At 41.1% G+C, this 14,866-nt stretch overlaps 1 protein-coding gene across 7 annotated transcripts in view; it reads right to left on the reverse strand.

Annotated features, from left to right (window-relative positions):
• The window catches only part of KDM3B (lysine demethylase 3B), a 46,640-nt gene that overhangs the window by 23,603 nt on the left and 8,171 nt on the right, over window positions 1–14,866 (reverse strand). For 3 of the 7 annotated variants that reach the window (XR_009488342.1, XM_059859871.1, XM_059859874.1), the window contains exons 5-12: window positions 14,326–14,450; window positions 12,852–12,941; window positions 11,371–11,952; window positions 7,731–8,973; window positions 7,164–7,365; window positions 5,630–5,844; window positions 4,454–4,606; window positions 3,335–3,442 (exon numbers count right to left, since the gene is read on the reverse strand). Coding sequence is in view for 6 of the 7 variants with exons in the window: in XM_059859871.1 (XP_059715854.1) it covers window positions 3,335–3,442; window positions 4,454–4,606; window positions 5,630–5,844; window positions 7,164–7,365; window positions 7,731–8,973; window positions 11,371–11,952; window positions 12,852–12,941; window positions 14,326–14,450 (2,718 nt within the window). In the remaining variant the exon portion in view is untranslated. The remainder of the gene's footprint in view (window positions 1–3,334; window positions 3,443–4,453; window positions 4,607–5,629; window positions 5,845–7,163; window positions 7,366–7,730; window positions 8,974–11,370; window positions 11,953–12,851; window positions 12,942–14,325; window positions 14,451–14,866) is intronic. The other 4 variants (XM_059859872.1, XM_059859876.1, XM_059859873.1 and 1 more) reach the window with 2 other exon arrangements.

Here is a 14,866-nt window from a genome sequence, read left to right on the forward strand (position 1 = left end):
CAAAGGGAGCCTGTTTGAAAAAGTTACTTCAACTACAGAAAGCATCATGCTCACATGATGATTAGGGAAATTCAATCACCTTGATATCTGCTGGAAAAGCAACATAGCAAGCTGCAAGCAATCAAGGATAATTCTGGAGTGCTCTGAGGATAACTTAATCCATGACACAGAGACCAACCACAAAAGAAGCATTATTGGACCTGTATAGTATACCAACATGAAAGAACTAATCAGACATGTCAAGACTAGTGGCACCCTGGGCTGCAGTGATCAGGTCCTGGGGGAATTTACAACCTTGAGAGGTGTAGGCCAGATCGAGAGTAGTCTCAGAAGACCATATTTTAGGAGAGCAGACTTTGACTTGCTAAATAAATTAGTGTATGGGACTCTCTGGGAAACTGCCTCAGGGACAAAGGAACAGAACAGAGCTTGCAGTTCTTTAAGAACATTTTTCTTGGAGTGCGAGCGCTGTCAATTCCCCCATGTAAAAAATCAAATAAGGAAGGCAAGGGAAGAATATGGGTCAAGAAGGACCTCCTGATCAAGCTAAAATGTAAGAATGAAATGCAGAGGCAGTAGAACCAGGACACGTAATCCTGGTTGCTGCCTGGATGTGCAGAGATGTCATCAGGAAACCTAACGCAAAGACGAAAATGGATTTGACAAGGGATGCAGAGAATAATACGGGTTTCAACAGTTATCCTGGCCAGAAAAAAAAGATTAAAGAAAATGCATATGACACACACCATCTGCACTAAATAAGATCTCCAAGCAAGTGACAGCTGACATGGAGAAAGCTGACATACTCAACATTTTTATTTCCCATCAGTTTTCAGTTGTATTCCCTTTTCTCACCTCTCTCGAGTCCCTGAACCTCAAAGGAGAAACTGGGGGGATAAAGTTCCTCTTCTCATTGGAGAACCATACAGAATCTCAAGCAGGAAATGGACCATGAGGATCACTGAGAACAACTCCCTGCTCCTCATAGGAGCACCTAACACTAAGCCATACAACTAAGAGCATCATCCAGACACTCCTTGAACCTGACAGACATGGTGCCCTGAGCACTTCCCTGGAAAGCCTGTTCCAATGCCCAACCACCCACTCAGTGAAGCAGAGTCTGAACCTCCCCTGGTGCACATTCATTCCATTTCCTTGTGCCCTGCTGCTGGTCACCAGAGAGAGGAGATCAGCACCTTCCCATATGCTGACCCCCTTGAGGAAGCTGTAGACTGTGATGGGGTCACCCCTCAGCCTTTTCTTCTCCAAGCTGAACAAAACAAGTGACTTCAGCTGCTCCTCCTAAGCCTTGTCCTTGACACCTCTCCCCATCTTGGTCACCCTGCTCTGGACACACTCACACAGTTTGATATCCTTCTTGTACTGAGATGCCCAAAATTGCAGACTCTATTAGAGGTGGGGCTGCACCTGAGGAACCGGAACATATGAAAGTCCATGAAACCTGGTAAGATGCAACCCAGGGTCCTGAGGGATTGGGCTGATGTAGCTGCCAAATCACTCTCCATCACACTTGGAAAGTCCTGGCAGTCCGATAAGGTCCCTAGGGACTGGGAACAAGGAAACATTACGCACATTTTTAAAATGGTTCAAAAGAAGGACCCTGAGAATTACTGATCCGTCAGCCTCACAACAGTAACCAGGTAAGATCATGTAGCAGATTCTCCTAGAAGACATGTCAAAATGTACGGAAGTCAGAGGAGATTAGAGACAGGTAGCACAGCTTCACCAAGGGCAAATCACACTTGACTAATCTAGTGGCTTTCTTCAATGGAGCGATTGCATCATTAAACAACGAAAGACAAATAGCTGCAATCTACCTATGCTTCTGCAAGGCCTTCAATATAGACCTCACAATGTTCTTGTCACTAAATTGGAGAGACACATTTTAATGAATGGACTATTCTGTGGTTAAGGAAGTGGCTGGATGATCACATCCAAAGGTTACCATCAATGTCTCTATGCCCAAAAGGAGAACAGTAACAGGAGGTGTCCCTCAAAGGTCCTTACTGGGACCAATACTATTTTGTGTCTTCATCAATGATATTGACAGTAAGATTGAGCATGCCCTCAACAAACTTGTGGATGACACCAAGCTAAGGTGTGCAACTGATTCCAGCACATCCTTGACAAGCCTAAGGAGTGGGCCCACCCAAGCCTCATTAAGCGCAACAAGTCCGAGCACAAGGTCCCACATCTGGTTTGGGGCAACCCTCAATATCAGTACAGAGTGGGGGAGTGAAATGGATTGAGAGTAGCCCTGCAGCAAAGAACTTGGATACATGGCTGGATGGAAAACTAGACATGACTTGATAAAATGCACTTGCAGCCCAGAAAGCCATCCTGCAGCCTGGGCTACATAAAAAGAAGCATGGCCAGCAGGCTGAGAGGGAATTCTTCCCCCCTACCCCAGCCCACCTCCCCACCCGGAGTTCAGCCTTCCAACTCTGGGGTGCCCAGTACATGACAGATGTGGACCTGTTCAAGCAGGTTCAGACGAGGCCATGAAAATTATGAGAGGGCTAGAACTCCTCTCCTATGAAGAAAGGCTGAGACAGTTGATGTGGTTTGGCCTGGAGAAGTGAATGCTCTGTGGAGACCTTGTTGTGCCTTTTCAATACATCGGGGGGACAATAAGCACTGAGAGAAACTTTTTTTCCAGGGTCTCTAGGGACAGGATATGGAACAACATTTTTAAACTGAAAGAGGGTATGTTTAGATTGACTATTAGGAAAAAATTATTCCCTGTGAGGGTGGTGATGTACTGGCATAGATTGTCCAGAGAAGCTGTGTTTGCCCCATTCCTTCAAGTGTTCAAGGCCAGGTTGAATGGGGTTTTCAGCAACCTGGTCTAGTGGAAGGTAGTCCCTGCCTGTGGCATGGGATTTGGACTAGCTGATCTTTAAAGGTTGCTACAAACCCAAACCATGTTATGATTCTGTGATTTTTTAGAACCAGTTATGTAAATAGTCAGCTTGGACCATTTAGTTTCCCTCCCGGTCATCAGAGAAGAAAAAAAAAACAAAACCATCCCCAAAAAACTCTTTCTTGCTATTTAAACAAATTTACTTAAAATACGGCTTAAAACCAGCTGACCACAAGTCACAGCTAATACTAGAAGGATGCACACTTCAAATCCACAGCTTACTTGCATTACTTTCCCTTCAACACTTCTGTTGTTACAAGTGGAATTTTTTTCTATATCCATGCTAGAAGAGGTATCAGCTACAACATCACCTCTCTTTATATTTTTTCCATTTGCTTGCTCAAAATTAATACAAAATTTGCTATTTTCCTTTTGTGTTTCAAGCATTACCTGTACCAGGGATGATCTGTGTTGGCATGAGATTCTCTGGTTCATGAGACTGGCCCTTTGCACACTTTAGCCATGAGAATACTTCTTCATCACCAATCTCCTCTGTTTCTGGAATAAGAAAAAAAATTAGATTTTTGTACTAAAACTTTACAATACAGAATATTTGTGCATTGATATTGTTTATTTAGATTCTCTGCAGTGCAGGAAATTAACCTGGTGATCTCAGAAATAAACTATAAATACAGAAATTAGGATTGGATATACATCAACTTCTGTATATCCTCAGATTATACAGCTACCACAGTAATTTCCCCTCAGTCATCTCTAGCAGCTTGTTTTCAATCACCTAAAGATCTTGACTTCTAACCTCAATTTTTAAAATATGATACTTTTGTTCTCATTATGCTTTTCTAAGTTATCATAATGAATAGACAGGAGTATTCACACTTATTAACATCCATTTAACGTAACTGTCACTAATCTCACTGAGATTGCCATTTGTTTGCATCCATGCTACCAAAGTGGTCTCAATACAGCCAGGATTCTACTTTCTCATGCATCTGCCAAAAAACCCAGTCAGGATTCTACTTTCTCATGCATCTGCTTCTTCAAATTGAACTTACTGAACTTCTTCCTGAATTAGAAGCCCTGGTGTATCACAGAATTTAAAAAAAAAAAAAAAAAAAAAAAAAAAAAAGAAGAAGAAGAAAACCTTCCAATCTAACTCTTTATCAAAGACAGCAGCTCTCTGCAGTGTCTGCTTACTAGTTCCCCATACAACAATTCTGAACTGTTAAGATAGTACATAAGTTTTCTTTTATACTTTTTGAGGAAAAGAACTATACAGTCTGAGACAGTCAACTGTCTCAGTAGACACTCTATGCATGTGCCTGCTGATGCTGCGATTTTAATAATCCCACCCTGTGCAAATAGATAAAAGACAGGTACATAAGGAAATGAAGAAGGGAACAGAAGCATGTAAGACAAGTTCCAAATATGCAGCCTTCCAAGCTGATACTCGGTAACTCTCCCACAAAACCCTCTACAACTTCCCAGAAACTATTTCCTGACTAGACTCAGCTCAAAGATGACAGTGGGGGAAAAATGCCCAGTACTCACCACTACGTGGACGATTCTTCCTCAGCCGGTAACAGTCCAGACAGACACCAAAACCACACTTCCGACAAACCCAATGAATATTGAAGAGTGTTGTCTCACATACATCACACATTTCCCTCACACCACGTACTGCTCGCTTCCATGCCACCTTCTCTATAGAGAGAAGGCATACTACGAATTATTGCTTTGACATTTTGCATTTCTCCCACCTAATTTGAGAGTATCACAGCAACACTGATAAATTCATAGCAACATGACCTGAAGGCAGAGTATAGAAACACATACTTTTACATTCATAGCCCCATTCTTTGAGTTGCTAGTGCCAGTAACACTATTAAAATTCCCATTTCTAAGAACGTATAAGGTCAGGTATCAAATTGCACACTACTACAAGGAAACGCAGCACCTTACAGTGTTCTGTAATAACTGAATTTAATGGAGCACTAATGGAACTTACAGCAAAATCACAAATCTTCTGCTAAGTGATATCAATATATAAATAGAACCATAAAGAATGTGTATTTAGTTTTACTAATCAGATCTCTGTCAGATTCTAAACCAACATATTTGCCAAGGAAGGGGTTCTCCAAATGGCTGCCCTTGTACATTCCAGAAACTAATGGGAAAAAATTAGATAATCTGTTATCTCCATGAGATAAGCTAAACTGGTTACCTTTCCCCCCCACCCCCCCCAAACCCTTCCCTCCTGAAATGGAAAGCTGACAACTAGATGATCAGCTAAGTCCTTGTGGGCTCCCTACTTAGAAAACCCTGAGCTTTTACAGGAGGTCCCTGGAGCATAAAAGGATAGGAAAACATCAGAAAATCTGTTCATTAAAGCACAGCTGATCAGTGTGGTAGGTGCTTGAGCTTATTTCTATTTCTTAGGAGCATGAGCCAGCTGATTTCTGCATTTAGTTATTGAAAGAATAACTTAATGCCTGGGAAAGTTACCATTAGCTTCCTTGGTGGTAATGTTGCATTGATCCAAAAGAAAGTCTCAAATTCTGGTCCCTCAGTTACACTCCCCACCCAAGAGTGAATATGGCCTCTCTTTGGAATAGCAGGAGAAGCATTTCAACAAGAAATTTTAAGACATTTTCAATTCTATTCCACTGTGTTGTACATGCATTAAACAGAAAGGGTGGGAAAAACCATGACAAAAGCCCAACGTACGATGTGGCTCCACCATCATCATTGCCTCCTTCTCTGACATTACAAGCTGGCAGAACTGGTCCCCAACATTGGCCAGGATATATTTGGAAGTTTCCAGATCGATCCCCTCTGCAGGGGAGGAAGAAGGAATCCATAGGCTCATAGCATCAGGGTCACTTTGTTGTGGGTTCAAAAAACCTTCTACTCGTAGTATACCTTTCCGGGTAAATACCAGCCTGCAGGAAATAGGATGGAATAATTGAGAAATTGCTCAGCCACCTTTAATTAACTTATAATGACATCTATATCAGAACATAAGCCCAGAAAGGGGGGAAAAAGACTTCAGCTAGAGTGCTATATTCTACAGACAGTACACTTATAATGCAAATCCCAGTAACACAGAGAATAAGGCATACAAAGCTGTAGCTACAACACCCATTAGAATGAATCCCAAGGTCCTAGTAAACATTGGTGGGAAATTCCACCTAAAAGAAATTGCTACGGCTTGCTAAATCCCACTTCTCTATCTCATTAATAGAAAGAGATGACAAAATTCAATTTGGCCTGCTGCATGATGCTGCTTGCAAAATTCTTAATGGCTGTCATTCTCAGTTTTAATTAATGAGAAAGTTTTTCCCAACTTTTGAGAAAACAGTATTTCAGTTCTGGCTAGGGCTGCCAACACTTCACAATTCTTCCAACAGCTCACAAGACAATATATGCAAAAATCCTTGTTGCACTGGTCTCCACATACTGTTTTACCAATAGCTGTTAATCCTCCTTTTACCTTGTGTGGCAAAAGGTGTAAAAACGTTTGACAGAACACTAAGCTCTCCTGTCAATATCAAAGATAACTTAATTTTTATGCAGAAACCGTCTTATCTTTAACCTCAAGCTACATTAATTTTTAACAAGTTTTGGAAAAGAAGCAGCATGCTTACTGGATGGGTGACACCTGCTAAAAATTCAGTTCATCCTTTACATGCCAGGAAATCAACTAACTGCTTTTGGAAAAAGATGCATAGCGCTTGCTAGAATAGACAGTTAAGGAAGACGAAAAGAAACACAACATGTCGAAAAAGTGTAAGACATATAATGTAACACAGAGGGAACACAGACATAGCATTCCACTCCTAAAAATTAGTCCTGTACTCAACAGAATATGGTCGAACATTAGCCTCATGCTCGCAAAGTTTAGTTACTTGTTGGGTGGATTAAAATTTTACCTTTGTTCTGAATGCCTTATGAAGGAGGGAGAGTTGTTGTATACCAATTGCCACCCAGAAGTAAAATTCTACCCAATAAAGCAAATTCAGTTTCCCGAGGCTGTACCCAGAGGCTCACTTAGTATCTTATAGCTTTATCTTTGAAAAGCAGCTCTTTCTGGCCCAGTGAGGGAATTTCCATCAGGTGATGCAGGAAAACGCAAGACACTCAAAATCTTCGTTATTGTACCCAAGCATATTTAATAAGTAAAACATTAATTACTTTGTGCTTGGACATGGCCCAAGTTCTGCACACAGACTACATATGAAGAAAGGAAGAATTTGAGCACCTCCGGAAATGGAAGAAGCGACATGCCACTGTTGAGTCATCCTGCTCTTGCTCCTTAAATTTGCGGTACCGCTCCAGACGGCACTCCCGACACTTGTGCAGATGTGGAGCTACATTGATGCAAGAGCCATCCTGGAGAAAAGGCTCACCTGACTGCTTCAGCTTCCTCACCTTACTCATATCTTTCAGCACAGACTGGCCAACTGGGTGAGGCAAAGCAGAAGTAAAAATCTATTAGTTAACTTCAACAGCAAAAGGATACTGGCTCCAACAGTCATCTCTTCAGAGATCTGTATGTTCATACCCATATAAAACCAGTAAGTTTGCTCAAGCCTACAGCATACCACACTTCTGTCCTGACACACAGGCTTAAACATTTATCAAAGTGAACACCAAATTCACATACATGAAGCATTAAGCTTCAGCCTTGTAAGCATCCTGTGTGCTGCCTACCGAATATGAATGAGGTTTACAACTGTGGTTAGTTTACGCAGTTCACTACACAGGAGATAACCCAGTATCCCACCTCCTTGTGCTTCCAAAACATCATCTGCATTCAAGTCATCACCTTTTAGGGGAGCTGTGCGGGGCCGGCCCTTTGGGGCTTGCTTCCCCTTTCCTTTACCCAGCAGTAATTCTGCATTGCGCTCCACACTGGGGCCTAGCTTCGCCATCAAATGGTCTGGGATACCCTTCATACAAGCCTTAGCCTGCAACTGGTCTTCAGAGTCACTCAAATCTGACAGATCACTATTTGTACTGGAGTCAGAGTCCTGTTTGGACGTTAAGCTCCGCTCATCTAGCGAGAACCTTTTCACAGCTTCAAAAGGGGCTTTCTTCTCCTGTGGAAACTCTGCCTGTGAAGAGAAAAGGGTAGGTGGATGTCTGCCAAACACATTAGAAAAAGTTTTCAGAAGCGGATTGTCCTGCTGCCCAGGTCCAACAGCTGGTTTTTCTTCTGTTGGACTGGAGGACAGTGTGGGCATCTCAATAGGCTGTGTCAGGCTGCTGCTCGGTGAGCTGGAACGGCCATTCCCTATGGTGGAAGGACTCTGAACACCAGCAGCAGCTATTGAACCAGCAGCACTAGACATCATCTTTGAGGAGTCAGTTGTTATAAACAAGGTTTTCTTCTTAGCTAAAGAGTCTGTACAGGTGAGTGATTCCGGCCAGCAAGAAGTGGCCTTATGACCCACAGGTGTTGACGGAGCACAAACGCCTGTCTGAGATGAAGATGCAAAGCCACTGAAAGGACTGAGTTCTGCTTTCTCAGCAAATGCCAGGAAAGGGTTTGAGGGTTCCTCTCGTGATAGCTTTGGGGGCTGCAAAAATAGGTTTTCATGGCTATCAGAGGGACGAGTATTCAACAGATTTCGTGAAAAGGCTGGAGTAAGGGTAGGCATAGATTCCACAGGCAGCTTCCGCTCTACAGAACTACCAGACTGGGCTCCTGGCTTACTGTCCGCTGAAAGAATTTTGCCTTTACAAGTCCCAGCACTCACACTCTCTGTACACTGCTTGAATGAGTCTCGACTAGAGACATCTTCAGTCAAGCTCTCTGAAATGACCGTGAAATAGTTACTGGAAGGAAGATTCTGGGACATGCACTGGAAAAACAAGTTCTTGGATGAATCAGAATCTTTTTGAGCCTCTTGTCCAGTACCACAGCCAAAAGGAAATCCAGAAGGCTTGCTTTCTGGAGCCATCACTCCATTTGATTGGCTCCTACCAGCCCCAAATACCAAGGACTGGGAAGCACTTGGGAGAGAGACTCCAAATCCAGGAGAAGCCAAAAGTGAATTTCGGGAATTCTGAAACAAAATTGGTAAGCATTAGTCTATTATAAGATTGTTATTTGAAACAAGACTACTTTAGTTCATCTCCTAGTACTATTAGCATTCTCCTTACCCGTCAGGAATAAAAATTTCCAGCAGACTTACAATTACTTCTTTAAACATTCCTACCTACAAGCTATTGAAATTGAAGACACACAGAGAAAACTAATACTTAATGTCTCATCACACTTTAGAACAAAGGTGAGGCACCAGACAGGTAAACTAATTAATAGAAAAGTAACTTAGTAAAACTGCTGATCATTTGAATTCAAATCAAACAAAAAGGGAACCTTAATTGAAACTGTTTTTGAATGCCCTCCAATCTTTCACCCTCCCTCAAGAGAATTCTGATAAGCCTCATCTACTTAAGTAGCACCCCTGAAATAAGTATCTTAGTTTGCAAGTTAACTAAACAAAGCAAGCCCCTAGTGGTTAGCAGACAAACTATTCCGGGTCCCCACAACCCACATCTGCTGACAGGTAGATAGATGCCTAGGACGTGGAGCCTTCCAGGGAACAACTTAGTAGAGGTTAAGCACAAAAGGCCTAATTTTTATGACCATTAAATACAGGAAAGTTTTGCGAATGACATATTTCTACTAGAACCATAACAGTGAAATGACATATTCACTTGCTCTCTTCTCAACTGGTACTTGTTCAGATTTTCCAATTCTTACAGTCCAACTGTAACTGATTATATAATGTGACTAATACCTCATAGGATCATTTAGATCAGCTCTACTCCTTTTCTTTGAGTTTCCACTTAGAAATCTGCTCATCATTAACACAATTTTATTTCAAGGTCATGTTAAATACAACTACAGACTCTGTTCAACACATCCTACTGGTCACTAGTGTCCCTGCATACCAATGTTTAGCTTGTTCCTCATTATCAATCTACAGCTGTAATAACTTTAATAACCTATTAACAGTTCTTCCAGATATTAGAATTTTAGATATTTCTTTTTAGAGATAAAAATAATTTTAGAAAACTGTGTTCTAATAGTTTTTAAAGAATATGAATTTGAATAGAAACCAAGGTTGTGAAGTCATCTCAAGGACCCAGTCACACTATGATACAGCACAGTCTGAAACAGTAACACATGTGAGCTATCTACAACACTGTTACTGATTTATGTCTGGCTCCCTCCCTCAAAAAAGAATAGTTTAAAATGGACTAATGGTCTGCCTGCCAACTCTGAAGCCAAATTATTAATGTTTTAAAAAAGTGATGTGGGGTTGGAGAGAGGGAAAGAAGGGGAGGTAGTACCAAAATTTCTCAGTACAATGTACAATTACACAATCTGTAGTTCTTCCAACTCTGAATTTATTTATTGGGGGGTGGGGGGGTGGAGGGGTGGAGGATAGAAGAGTTCATATTACATTACATTATGGTCATTATGCAACACTCCTGTTTTCCACAATTCTATTCCTCCTTTACACCTTCCCATCCAGGAATCTTTATCCCAAGGTAAATATCTAACCTTTCCACCCATTCCATTATCTAATACAAAAGACAGGGATGATAACAATGCCTTCAACTCACTGGCAACCACACTGGACTCTCATAACTTATCTCCCACTTTCTTCACTTTTTTTATATAGTAGATTGCTAGATTCTTTATTTTTGTTGTACTTAACTGAGGTGGGTTTCATTTTTGTTTTGTTTTTACAAACCTTCATTTGATTTATTTTAGAAGTCTTCTATTTTGCTTTTAACAGGGTTTCCCTTTTTCTGTTCCACTCTTTTCCTTGTAAACAAAGGCATAACTAAAAGGCCTTAAAGTTTCTTCCGGACTGACCTCTCATCTCAAATATTTTATTATTTCTTTGGTTTTAGTCCTAGATAGTATACAATGCAACTGGCTCCTTTTTCTACTGTATAGGTAACACAGCTCTATCACACAAGACAGGCATCTTTTAAAGGTCCTCTAAATGCAGGCTCATTGTTTTTCTGGTTTTGAGGCTTTTTTTTCTTTAAGTAACTTGAATGTTCCATTCAGTGTACCTGCACATGCAGATTTGTTTCTATAAAGGCAAGAGATTTTAAGAAGGCTATCTTCTGTATGACACAACAAAATTAATTAAGCGCAGTGCTTAGTGTTATTTTAAAGCTGCATTTCTCAGATTAAGGCTGAATAAGCACAAGAGTGCTGCAGTTATCTCTTACTACTCCTTCACCAATTATCTCAATTTTCTTTTGAGTAATTTCTTAGGTCAGACAACAGGTTTTCCTTGGGAGGAGATGGACTCACAAGAGAAAAAGTAGTTTTTTCAGTTCCATGGACACACATTTTAACAGGAGTATGTTGCAGAACATCTGTTGCAAACATGTAAATCTTTCTAGAACCAGTGGGATCGTGAGCTACTCACCTCTCCCTGGGCTTGTGATCGGACTGTTTTCAGTTTCTCCTGTCCAGTAACAGCTGGCAAACTGGTATCAGAGATTCTCACAGTTGTCGGCGTCAAAGCAGTTGTAGTAACTGCAGATGCAGAAGTCACTGTGCCTTGGCCAACCTGTTCCAGTGATTTTCCTGCCTCTTTACACCCAGATCCAACTAGTAATGGCTGTCCAGCCACAGAAGAAAATGGAGTGAAGGGCAATGGTGCGTCACCACCAACTGGCTCATCCTGGACTACTAGTGTTCGGCCATTCTCTTTGGTGTAAGTAGCAAAACGAATATTGCGATTAATCTGAGGAATAAATGAAGGCAACTGCTTGGCCCTTGGATCCAGTCCTGTTTCACTACTGGAGATTCCTTTCCAGGGACCTCTGCTTGCCTCACCTCCATCACTACCATTGCTATCGGCCTCACCCCTCTCCTTTAGCTTCTTTGTTGCAGGATCACAACCAGGATCTGATATATTTTTCCTCCTCCTTCCATCCTTTCCCTCCAGGCTTTCCTTCTTCTTTTTCCCTTTAGACGAGGATTTAGCTGCTTTTAGGCCCCCTCCCTACAATAGACAAAGCCATGCAATCACTAAACAGAACAGTCCAGATACCCATTCAAAGAACTTTTTTCTGTCAGAACAGAATATATTACACTGCTCTGAAGTTCAGGAACACTTTATCACAAATTGAGCCATCTAAAGTGAGATGATATGTAAGCACAAAACACAAGCATTAAGCACAGTCCTGTCTTTTGTGCACTAGAGTAAGATCTGCACAAGTAATTTTTTTAGCTGAGCTACCTTGCTGTAGCACGAACCACATCCTGGCAAATTTTGAGAAATACACAATACTCCAACAAAGCTCTTTGTAATGTATGAATACCACCTGCACACTAATTTTTGGTCCAAGCATATACCCCATAATTCTTTTGAAGGGCACGCTTTCTGTCCACAACACAAAGTCTACAATATCTTACTGCAGGAGATAGCTTGCCCTTTAGCCTAGGGTAAAAATTCAGGTTCAAACATTATCATGGAACATCTCAACCGAGGCAGTGAAATGCCACAAACATACAAGCCTGCTTACAAGGCACAGCAGCCAGATGGCAATTTAGAAATGCCTTAAAAGGTCTGTGAAGCAGCACAGAGTGATCCTATTAGAAAAAGGCAGCAACACTACACCTTAAAATGGAGTACAACCACCATGGTTACATCCCTACTGATCATCTCTCCAAGATCCATGCTAAATTTAGTAAACAGGCCTGAACAAAAATAGAAGATTGCTTAAAGAAAGCTATGATCTTCAAAATGGTAAACAAAATGTTCCTGTTCAAACTTTAAGAGGAAAATTACTAAAACTATCCAAAGTCCACAGTTAACACTGCATCCTTTTTTAGTCCTTTCCAGATTTTACTTATTTCACATCAAAAATTTTACAAAGTTGCATACTGTATATACAAGACCTGAATGAACTGCTGTACTACCTCGCCTGGAGAAGTGTTATCCATCACCACGTGAATCAGTCGAGGATCCACCGACTTTATCTCACCACTCTAATTTTTAGACAGATTGATAATGAGGAAGTAGGAGAAAGAAAAGCAGAGGTTAATTTTTAAGTCAAAGTATATAGTATCAACATAAGAGACTTAAACACACTGTTACTGCGCAGGCCCTCTCCCATTTACCTTTTCTTACTATCTCACTTCCTTAGTAATACTACAGACTTCTAGTTTATCTTCTATCCCTTTGCTCCTTCTCTATTTCAGTGGTAGGAATCAGACTTGATTCCTACCACTGTCTGTATATTTGTTCCTGGATATTTGTTCTACTGAGCATTTCTAAAGCTATTCATTGCATTAAATGTAGCTCTCGCATTTCATTTAACATTGTTACATGCACGTTCACTCGGCTAGATGTAGAAAGGACTACTGGAAGAAGCATATCGGTTTAGCCTAAGGATCCTCATCAGTGTCTCCCCAAAAGAAGCAACGATTATCCAATCTCTCTAACTGTTCCTGGAGGTTCCTGTCTATTTCACAGTAAGTACACTGGAAACTCTCTGCTTCCTAGCATGTATCTGCTGAATGCACATACTCCACAATTTCTATGCTTCTCCAAAGTACCATGCTGATTTACCATACAAAGTATCCTTTTTTCCCCTGAGTGCCAGCAATAGCAGTAGTCAGAGTGCAGGATTACTGCTTATTCAGTGCATTCCATCTACACATGGAAGAGGCTATAAGGGCAGTGGGTGCAAGACACAAGATGAGATCTAAAAACCAAGATGCCTGCTGCTGCTACAGAGCACCGTGGACCTGCTCCCAGTTGCTCTGGAAAAAGGAAGCTATCAGGAGCAGGCCACTGGCAAGACGGGGCTACCCATCAGACTGCACAGAAGCACATAATAAAAGCCAGTAACTAGCAGTGCAGATTCTCCGTGCTGTACACAGGTCTACTGATAGGAACAGGGGCCCAGGGCAAAAGTAAATAGTCTGAGCTAAAATATATAAATCAAATTTATTTATATTAAGACTTCATCTGCTTTGCTACAATTGTTTCAAACCACTTGTACAGTCTGTCAGATGGAAACCAAGAGAAGCAACAGGAAAACCACAATGTAAGGAACCCAGAAGGTAGCTTTCTATGCATCAGCATGCTTTCCCTTCTGGAGAGTAATTTCCAATATTTTTTCTTACAGCACTCATTTCCAATGAAACTCTTCCAGCTTTTTTTTTTAATAGAAGTGGTCTGTGTGACATAATTTTTTTCTATAAAGTCATCCTACCACGAAAAAAAACCCTGTGAATCGCAACACAAATAATTATTCGTCTTTTAAAGCAGAAAAACAACCCAAAATAATAAGTGTTGGTGAAGCTGTCATTCTCCACATATACATATTGAGGAATGCTGCACCAAAGCACCACTTCATATTTTTACCTCAGTCACAGACACATCCATAAGACGAGTTATTGGGTCTTGGTGGCTCACAACACCACAGAGCCAGCTATTTTCATCCTCTGGTTGATAAACTTTAACTCGCTGGCCTTGGACGCTGTAAGGACCTGGAAAAGAAGGACTTTGAGGACATTTTCCAAACAAGTTTTGTGTCATACAATACAATGGTTTTGTGCGGTTAATTAGGGCTTGAAGTGTCATCTTCCGGGTGGAAAGAAATTAAAACACCAGGGCTTCTGCTGCAAATCCTGTGTAAGCAGGCACTTTATCCTAAAAAGTCAAAAGGTCCTCATTGCTGTAACTTGTGAATACAGTTTACACGTAAGAAAAACCAAACATGAAAGACCAAAATTAACTCACTCCTTTGACAAAATCAAGCTACATGGGGGCTGCTTGCTAACTAAATTCTTTTGCTTTCTAACCTACAGGTTAGTAATTATGCACCATCAATCCAGTGAACAGTCCCAGTATATTCTGACTTAGTCCAGATGTGTCAAATACCAGATGAAAAGCTATGGGTTTC

This window comes from Haemorhous mexicanus, chromosome 15 (assembly GCF_027477595.1).
Source record: "Haemorhous mexicanus isolate bHaeMex1 chromosome 15, bHaeMex1.pri, whole genome shotgun sequence".
NCBI lineage: Eukaryota > Metazoa > Chordata > Aves > Passeriformes > Fringillidae > Haemorhous > Haemorhous mexicanus.